Source organism: Silurus meridionalis, chromosome 14 (assembly GCF_014805685.1).
Source record: "Silurus meridionalis isolate SWU-2019-XX chromosome 14, ASM1480568v1, whole genome shotgun sequence".
NCBI classification, from domain to species: domain Eukaryota; kingdom Metazoa; phylum Chordata; class Actinopteri; order Siluriformes; family Siluridae; genus Silurus; species Silurus meridionalis.
This window is the reverse complement of record NC_060897.1, coordinates 10858279-10868434: the sequence shown is the minus strand read 5'-3', so window position 1 is coordinate 10868434 and position 10156 is coordinate 10858279. Positions and strand designations below refer to the sequence as shown.

The following is a 10156-nucleotide window of genomic DNA, read 5'->3' as shown; positions in this document are numbered from 1 at the left end:
TGGCACAATTAATAGACTTACTTGTTTATCAAAAAAAAAATTTTTCCGCCAGAGTAATTTGACATTTTTGTTTCAAAATATCTCATATGGTACGATTTTAATAAAAAAGCAAGAAATTAAGAAAAATGCCTGTGTAAATGAATGTACATTGTACATAAAAAGCTACATTAGAGAGACAATTTATGACAGAACATTTAGCTAAACAAATTAAAGAAGGTAGGATACATAGGAAATTGTTACTTACATATTAGCATTATACAAGCGTACTATAATATTGAGTTCCTTGTATTAATTAGTGTTTATTAGTATGTTATTCTTAATTCTTAAATAGACTCCAGTATGGATTTGCTGCAAAAATATTACATAATAGTACATAAAGTACACAACATCAGACAGTACATAATGTATTGTAATGCTTTTAATCACATGTTATAACTGCAGTGGGTGAATAGGTTTATTGATTTATTGCTGCATCAAAGTTTTGGCAATAATAGTAACATTTGCATCATCTGTTGGTTCAAATGATAGATTTCCCACACTGTAAATAATTAATTAGATTATTTTTTGCACTACTAGTAGAAAACTATGAAAGTGCCCTCTGTGTTTGTCACATTTAACTGTAGCAGGATGTATCTTGGATCTTCCTTTGGGATGTAAATGTAGATATTGTATCTATGGTGTAGTTATAATGCAACAATTAGAAGAGGTAAATTGATCTATTTCATATACGTGATACATAAAATATATGTTTTTAAAAATAAAAATAAAAACCAGAAAGAAATGTACTCCAAATCCCAAAATCTATGTCTTCAAATTTATTAAATGCATACAGTATGTTCAGAAACATGTGCACAGTAAGCACAAGTAGGTTTTTTTCCAGACAGTAGAAACTCACAATATCAACAATTACACACTTACTTTGTTGAACAGAATGTTCAGATTATAAACAGGGTGGGTGTAAATTAACTAGTAATATTTAATAGCTATAAATCTTGCCGACCTTATTTTCATGCAGAATTGTGCATCACCCCATTTTGTTCTTACTGTGAGTGCATCGTTAGACTAGCATTAGATAGACATTGGCTGGGATGACATGAACCTCATGGATGGCTCCAAGAAGTCTAGATCTCACTCTCCATGTGAGGAGGAGGTGTACAGGACAAAGCCTCATACACTGGAAGACATGGAGGCACAGATTCAGGAGGTTCTCAGCAATATCCCTTTCCTTCAGAAGACTGATGGTGCATTTCATTCCCATATTTATTCAACATATATACTGTATCTTGCTCAAAATTCCAATGAACCTTGCAACCGAATAAAAAAACTAAAAAGTGATCTATAAGAGGAATGTTCTATTTTCTATTGTCATTCATTCTTAAGAGTATGTATTGTTGAAAAGAAATGGTTCTTCGTAACTGATTGTTTTTGATTTTAGCAGCTTGCATGTATCAGTAGCTAGATGCTAATTCACATATGTCCACATTACATAGACAGACCTAACGCAACAGGTAATAGCAATCAAGCATCAAAATGGGATGTTTTATAGAGGGCTTTCAAAATCAAAAGGTCTAGCCAGCTATTCTGGCTAGCTAATACCAATATCTCCACTGATTATGACTTGTATCATTTGAAAGATTGTATGATTGATGAAGATCATGCTGCTTCCTCTGAAGCAGTGAAAATGTAGGTTTCTGATCAACCGTGCCAGCAAAGCTTATCTGCCTCCACAGTCTAAAACATTGTGCTGCCTGATTACTGCTGTTAAGTTAAAGCATGAAATTATTTCCATTTTGATTGAACTTTTAAAAATTTGCACTAAATTAAGCTTACAGCCTCCTGGAGTTAATAATAATAAAAACTCAAAAAAAGGTAAAAAAAATAAATAAATAAAAAATAAAAGAAATTAAATAAAATCTGCTATAATTTTAGAAAAAAATTCCATTTCATTGAACCATGTACTCAAGTACTACACCAAAATTACACACAGCAGGGCATCAGTGACTGTATGCTTGCCCTCAGCAGTATTCTTCACCCTGCGAATGCAGTGCTGCAGCATCGTGGGATGAAGAATAAAGTAGTCTGGGGCCATTGACTTCAAAGGACAAGTGCTGGTCTGCAGGATCAAGGCTTGAGCTCAGATATGTATCCCATAATCCAACAGGCATCTGAAATCCCAGTAGCTCCAGGTTGTTTTTAATGTGTTTCTGCTTGAACCTGAATTGGATCATGGTTTTGGTGTAGTGGTTGAGGGAAGTCACTGCTGAGGCCATGCAGGTAGCAAAGGAGACCCAGGCCAAACTGGGGGTAGGGAGAAATGTGCAAGATTACCATGACTCCATGGCCTGATATGTAGTGATTTCAGACAGAATAGAATAATGTCAACCAACTCAAAAAAGTGTTACCATAATAATAAAAAAACAATATATCTATATATTTTTAACTGTAATAATGAACGAAAAATAAAAAAAAAGACTGCAAATTTGTATGTGTGTATATATGTGTATGTATGTTTGTTTGCCACACAAGCTGTGCCATATTGAATTTTGGGTTCCTTCTTTTCAATGAAAATTACTTGTGGACTATTAAATTTTTTTTAAAAATAATTTCAGTCATGAACTTCATTCAAAAACAGCCAAACGTGTAGACTAGACGGTTCTAATGGCTACAAAGGCATATCCACAATGGCATCTTATAAATATTTTTTTACTCTCAACCTTGAGGAAAAGAAAAAAAGAAAAAAAGATAGAAAGATTTTTAAGATTCAGCCACAGATTAACATCTCCTGGTTTATTGGTACAGTATTGTATAGTAAGTTTTATGCTCAAATGTCTCTGTATTTTGCTTGAAAATTTGAGAAAATGCTAAATAATATTTGCGACACAAGTTATCATAGGTGTTTGTAATTACTTAAATGTGTTCAATTGTTTTATTTGTCAGTGAAATTATATGGCTGAGAACCAAGAATAAATCTGTAAGAGTAATAAGAACAATATTTTTTTCTCATTGCGCACTGTTTTTAGCCGATCAACCTTTTTCTGGTCATTGTGCAGCTTTTTCAGGCTACCACTGGTGTATCTTTTCCTGGCTCTCACACACCACAGACATAGACTTGTTTACAAAGCTAATAATGAGCAATGCAGAAGGCAACAAGAAGTACAGGGTTAACGTGGATGAGACAGAGGGAGACAGTGATGTAAACATGACTTAAGTAAAAAATTATATCCCACTTTTATTAAATCAGGCTATATAATTTTACCGTATTTTTCGGACTATAAGCCGCTACTTTTTTCCCTTGTTTTGAACCCCGCAGCTTAAACAACGAAGCGGCTTATTTATAAAAACGCACCTCACCTGTGTTCTGAGCTGCACGGCATCGGGAGAAAAAAGTTTTTTTAAACGCACGACGATGCCAAAAGATAAACTCCTGAGAGAAATAGTTGTGAAAGGAAGGAGGAAGACAGTGAACAATGACTTTTTTCTTGGTCGGCTACTGTTTAGATACAAGCCGTTGTAACGCGTTGAGTCTGGGTCATGGGAGAGCTCACTAACTTCAGTTGCAACAGAAATCATATAAGCACAGACAGGTTTTCAAAACTTTTTTATTTTTCTTGGCAACAACGTTACGGGTTAGTCAAAGAAACTTAGAAATCAGCATCAGAAAATAATAAGGACATAATCCTCGGCCTTGCACGCATGCAGTAATAGCGAAAAAATTCGGCGGCAGCCTATTCCCAAAATTTAGTTTGCGGCTTATATATGGGTGCGCTTTATAGTCCAGAAATGACGGTAGATTGTCTATTCGTATATGTTTAACTACATTATTCTACTTGGTTATGTTAGTGCCTAGGTCATACTTTATTTTCTGAACTGACTGTTGCATAGTGTGTTGAGCTTCACAAAGGTAGCATTTATAAGCATGTTACTTTTGTTGTTACATGCACATATTAATTGTTATGTTTTTAGTCATTGTGATCTCTGTTTGTCACTTTTATTCAGCTCCAACTCACAGACATCTCTTAGGAGCATTCTTCACTGACAGCATCGTCAATCTCACCTCTTCTCTGCCCAATCTACATGCTTATGTCTGCCTTGTACGTTGTTGTTTTTTTTTGTCTCCCCAACACACTCATAACACCAGTCAGACCCTACTCTACTCTATTTATTAGTATCTGATTTTTATTATGTTAATTACACTTGGAGTAAACAGACTACATGAGTTTGATTAAAACACATAGGCTAAATAGGTTTAATCAAGCTACTTTTATTGTATCTAATAGGTTCTATACTAATTATTAGGTCAATTTGTTGAATGGATATTAGTTGGATTAAAACACACTCCAGATAAGGTTAATTCGAATATTTCTCTCATCTTTTAAAATATGAGTATGTGTACTTCTACTTGAGTGAAGGATATGTGTACTTTTGCCATCTCTGCTGCCAGTCAGCAGAGGGCAGCAGTAGTGCACAGTGACAACAGCCATGAGGAAATGAGGAAAAAAATTTTGAAGTAGAAAATGTGCATGTAAAAAATATTGAAAGAAAGGAATGAGAGGAAAGATGGGACTAGAGAAAATGAAAGTTTGGCTAAGAAAAGAAAATATATTATTAGTTGGTTTGTTAGGATTTGGGTTTTTTTCTTTTTTTCTTTTTTTCTTTTTTTTTACAATGAAATTATAATAATTGAGAAATAAGTATAAACCACCAATCTCCTGATAAACTGTTTTTACTCACAGATAGGACCAGCTGTAGTCCCATGTTTTGGGTTTCCAGTCCTCGGGACCCATAATGACTACAAGCTGAAAGGCTGTGGTGAACATCATATGTGCTACCATCCCAAAAAGACCTGTCAAACAAAAATGCATTGGACTGCAGCGTCAACAGTGATAATATTGCATACCACAAGGGGGGAGTGTTGCTCAATATTTAGTGTTAAAAAAAGTACTATAAAATAACATCATTTTACTGTTTAAAGTCGGTGTTTGATTTATTTAGCAATGATTTGTTTTAACAATGCTAGGGGTGGAGTTTTTTACCCCCTCTACTACAATCTGTTTTTAGTACAAACTATGAAATCCTTACAGATTTAGACAGAAATTGCTTTCTGACTTAAAGCTTTCTTCACATGCTCTCCCTGCTTTAGCATCTTGTTTAATTACTTGCTTTTGCACAAAATGTAATGTCACTGTATGTTTAACAGTATATAATACATTATAAAATCCACATACATATCTAAGCTTTTATGTATTTGCTGCATGAAAAGGTGCTTGGTGTAAGCTGGACTAACAGACTAGCATGTGGAGCAGCTGGACCAGCTGGAGTTGCATAATCCCCCTCCCTTTAGTTCCAGACTGAGGATCTCCTGCCTGCAATGTGAACAGGGCTGCAGGCTCTGTGACTGTGTGCTAAAGATGCAGCAAAACTCCAGCCAGGCTGCCTTGGCTCAACCCCTACTCCTGGGTTTTTTTTTTTTTTTACGTACTTCATTTAATAAAATATGATTAGCATAACAACCTTTAGATCAGAAACAAAGAGTAGCTGCCACCTGGGTTGGTTGTTTACTGTAGAGTATGCAACAGTGCTAATATTATAATGATAATATAATCTAATATGTTATCAAATGTTATAATGATAGTATTCAATATGTGTAAATTATTTGCACTTAGTTTGTACTGTCACCTGAAAGTGCAGTGCACAGGGCTGCAAAAGCGGTCAGCTTGAGTCGGTTCATCATGTTACAACAGTGACTTCTCTCCACTGCCATGAGTGAGACTCCAATAAGAAGCAAAATGATGTACAAACATTCACCAATAATGCACAACCATAACACCCCTGAAACAGTGGGAACATTTAATCAGTATAAGTGCTTTATACATGCCATAATGCTTTATATATATAAGGCTTTATACATGCCATAATGACCAAAAAGTTTTATAGCCGTACCAACAGGTTTATAGTACATAACATTGATTTCAATGTAATATAAATACTAAAGTTGTCTTTTTTTTATTTGTAATAAATATGTTTAGAAACAATAGTTCAAATTATTCTTTTTCTTTAAACTTATTTTACATCACAATCAATTCTGTCTTCACAGTGACAAAGTTATTATATATATATAAATTAATTAACCATAAACTGTGTTGCACTGTAATTAATTTATATATATATATATATATATATATATATATATATATATATATATATATATATATAAATTTTTTTTTTTTTTTTTTTTTCTTTTTTTCAATTGCATGAAACATGATTTTGTTATCAAACAATTAATTTGCACTACTATGTAACTTACCTCTTTCATGAGTAGGTGCAATCTCTAAAAATGCTCTACATGTAAATCCTGTAAACAAAGAAAATTATTTAGTATATATATTAATTTCTCAATGTACTCAACACAAAAAGAAATGTACATACACTTTTATCTAAAAGCTCAAGCTAAAAGTAAATACTTACCTAATAGATCAATAGTCTGTTCACAGGTGAACCAAATGCCTGTGTGGAATTGTTTAATTATAAACTGTTCCTCTCCATTTTCGTTAATGTACTGCACCACACGTGTGTTGTTTACCTCAGAGCTATCAAAGTGGATGCAGTAGTTCTGTTTGACTTTTACTGGGCCTGTGCACAAAGGCTTCACTACCTTCCTGGTCCCGGAACACCAGTAGCTGGTTGTTATAGCCGACACCGCCAAGGCAAAGGCTAAGCAGTTTAAGGTGAAGGCTAATGTGGCTCTCGGACCTTGTTTCATGATTTGAAGATTTTGTGTCTTTGTAAAAATTTTAAAGATACAGTATGTATTTTGCAGCTGGTATTCTGCAGACCTGAAGCACCAGCATTATTTTTAAAACTCTCTCTTCCTCTGCTGTGAGCTCTTTTTCTGGTCATAGCCCTCTCTTTGTAAGCACCCACCCTTCTGTTAAAATCAATTACTTTTCATGACAAAAATGTACATGTAAGCACTCAGGTAATATCATGTTCTACCCAATGTCAGAATTCTTCTGCACAATGATAGAACAGATTAGCAGTCAGATTACTCCCCAATCTAGTGCATATCTTTTCCTAGCATTCAATTTGGGACTGCAGTGAACGGATTTTTGAATAGGATGTTGTCACAAAACTATAAGAAAAAGAAATAAGAGGATTCTGTTAAGCATTAAGTAAAAAATAATACATGCATAACATAAGGCTTTAAAAAGCCCTCTGATATTGAGTTATATTACATTATTATTTAAAAGACAGAAGGAAAAACTTTCCATCTTAGACTTGGTTTCCCTTATGTACTATAGGTGACATTTATTTATTATGTTATTTATCAACTCAATCACTAATCCCATCTTATTAAAGGTAAATTTATAGGGAAAAACTTTTGTTGAAAAACAAATGTTAAAAGTTTAATGTAAAACCAATGGTTTGCCTAAAGGGGAAAGCAGAAAGCTAATAACTCTTCCCTGGTTGTGAGCATATTCCTCAGATTTGTTAAATTATTAAGAATGCATGTAATGATACTGCATTTACAATATACTTCAACCACAAATGATTTTCATAGGATTTGCTTTGTTGTAATGACTTGCATCTGACAGGTAAATATGAGTTTAATTTTCATTGAACATAAGTTTGACGTCAGACATAAGCCTCCTTCCTTTCTACAGTGATGCCATGTCACCCAAAACAGATAAGAAGTATTAAGCACATAGACAGTAGATCAACCTCCAACATGAATATGCACCATATAATAGAGGTCTGAAAAAGTACAAAAAAAACCAAAAAAATATTTAGTGTATTGATGAATGATATAGACATTCTGGCAGATTTGCTTACAGCATTACGATGGTTAGTAGGGCAATACTTTTCTCTGACATGAAGACAATATCAGTAGCCAACAAGGCCTAATAAGGAGGGGGGGTGTTGTAAGCTGAACTAACAACATGCTCTTACTTTTCACACTAGATGATGAATGAATCACACAATGAATTGCTCGATCTTCGCACAAACATCATTTCATTTTCACATCATTAGATCCACGCCTGCCTGGACATTTTATATATGTAAAGGCCAAAAGCAAGTTATCTCTAAGTTATGCTCCAGTTGCTCAAAATCAAACATTCAACAGGGCTGTGGAAAATTAAAAGATACACCTATATATATATATATATATATATATATATATATATATGTGTGTGTGTGTGTGTGTGTGTGTGTGTGTGTGTGTGTGTGTGTGTGTGTGTGCGTATATACTGTACTATACTGTACTAGCATTTACAGTACAGTACTGTACTGTATTAACATTTTACTTCATTTTATAATTAATAATTATATTTGTATTAATAAATTACACTATTTCAACATAAAACTCCATAAAAACAATTTTCTGGTCTATCAAGTTATCTGCGAGAGACCGGGAAATCCAGCCAAACAAATTAGTTATGTGGCAAATGCAATTCTGTGATAAACCGAGGGCGCGAGTCTCGAACCGCGGTAAAGAGGGGGATTATTGTATACAGTCAGGGATGCAATTAACAGTTTTAAGGGGGGTATGCAAGACAGAATTTTGGGCCCCCATATATATATATATATATATATATATATATATATATATATATATATATATATATATATATATATACAATGTTTTAAATGTTTACAGGGAATTTACAGGGAATTTATTTTATTTCACCACAGTGTTATTATTTAAAATATATGTATGTATGTACGATTAAAAAAAAAAAACTAATTGGAAAACTTTTAATTGATGATTGGGGGCCCCCTAGCGTTCTCTTGGGCCCATATGCCTGGCATACTCTGCACCCCCCCTAACGGCGCCCCTGTATACAGTACTGTATATACAATCATTTTTAGCTCTTCTCTCAGATTTTTTTAACTATATTTTGACTGTCACTCTCATAACTAAATACAGTATATCATGGCTTTCTTACGGTGGCCGAGAAGTACAAAACACATTAACAAATCCGAAAACAAAATAACAAATGCAAAAACAAAACAACAAATCAGAAAACAAATAAACAAATCCAAAAACAAATTCACAAATTCAAAAACAAAACAACAAATTCACAAACTATACCTACCTTTTCTGGTTTGTCTGAATCGTTGCACGAAACACATTAACAAATCTGAAAACACAACGACAAGTCAGACAAACCGGAAAAGGTAGGTATAGTTTGTAAATAGAAACTTACAGATCATTGGACAAGACACCTGTCATTTAAGATATAAAGGTGAATGACAGGTGTCTCGTCCAATGATCTGTAAGTTTCCATTCACAAATTATACCTACCTTTTCCGGTTTGTCTGACTTGTGTTTTCGGATTTGTTAATTTGTTTTCGGATTTGTTGTTTTGTTTTTGAATTTGTTAATTTGTTTTTGGATTTGTTAATTTGTTTTCGGATTTGTTGTTTTGTTTTTGAATGTATTAATTTGTTTTTGGATTTGTTAATTTGTTTTCAGATTTGTTGTTTTGTTTTTGAATTTGTTGTATTAGTTTTGGATTTGTTAATGTGTTTTGCACTTCTCGGCCACCATACTTTCTAACTAAATACTATTCTATTACTTGAAATAAATTACAGATCCATTTACATATGACTTCCTTCACTTTTGGTGTGCACTGTGATTGTGGGCCAGACCTGAATTATAACTAGGGCCCTAAGGGCTTAAGTTTGTAGGGGGGCCTCTGCTTGATAATGTATACAATGCGTTATGTGAAGTCAACATACTGACATTTCCTCAATTCAACATCAGTTCAAACATATACTGTATGGTTTCACAATTTCATTAATATAGTTAAAAGCAAATCATTGTTTTACATAGACTAGACAAATGTGCACACTAAAACCAAAATATTGGGAAGAACTGTGGAGCTGAACAGTAGTAATGTATGTTTACTTCAGCAGAAAGCTTCTTAGATATAAGGCCAATTATAAACTGTACTCTAGTGATGAACATGAAGTAAGTGATGTTTGGAAAAAGATGATGATGATGATGATGATGATGCGGATGATGATGATTACTTACTTTGGTAAACAGTTGCTCTGCCATTTTAGATGTCACAGTTGTGTGACGTAGCTTAGTAATCTCTCAGAGAGCCTGTCTGGGTATAAAAAGAGAAATCCATAATCCTATGCAGCATGT

General features: G+C 33.7%; 1 protein-coding gene across 3 annotated transcripts; it reads right to left on the bottom strand.

Annotated features, from left to right (window-relative positions):
* Nucleotides 1-836: 836 nt before the first annotated feature.
* LOC124396434 (germ cell-specific gene 1-like protein) lies at nt 837-9130 on the bottom strand. Of its 3 annotated transcripts, XM_046865579.1 has the most exons (6): nt 9096-9130; nt 6466-7129; nt 6305-6352; nt 5677-5829; nt 4732-4843; nt 837-2298 (listed from the first exon to the last, which is right to left on the bottom strand). In XM_046865579.1, exons 2-6 carry the CDS (start codon nt 6758-6760, stop codon nt 2016-2018), a joined length of 891 nt encoding a protein of 296 aa, XP_046721535.1. In that variant the 5' UTR covers nt 6761-7129; nt 9096-9130; the 3' UTR covers nt 837-2015. The 3 variants fall into 3 exon arrangements, with proteins under 3 accessions (XP_046721535.1, XP_046721534.1, XP_046721536.1); XM_046865578.1 differs by lacking the exon at nt 9096-9130 and having other exon boundaries at nt 6466-8179; XM_046865580.1 differs by lacking the exon at nt 9096-9130 and having other exon boundaries at nt 837-1174; nt 6466-8179.
* Nucleotides 9131-10156: the final 1026 nt, after the last annotated feature.

Coding starts and splice junctions, on each gene's coding strand:
- LOC124396434 (XM_046865579.1), bottom strand. CDS start 6,760: ATGAAACAAGGTCCGAGAGCCACATTAGCCTTCACCTTAAACTGCTTA. Junction 6,353..6,465: donor ACAGACTATTGATCTATTAG/GTAAGTATTTAC, acceptor CTTTGTTTACAG/GATTTACATGTAGAGCATTT. Junction 4,844..5,676: donor CCTGTGCACTGCACTTTCAG/GTGACAGTACAA, acceptor TTTGTTTGACAG/GTCTTTTTGGGATGGTAGCA.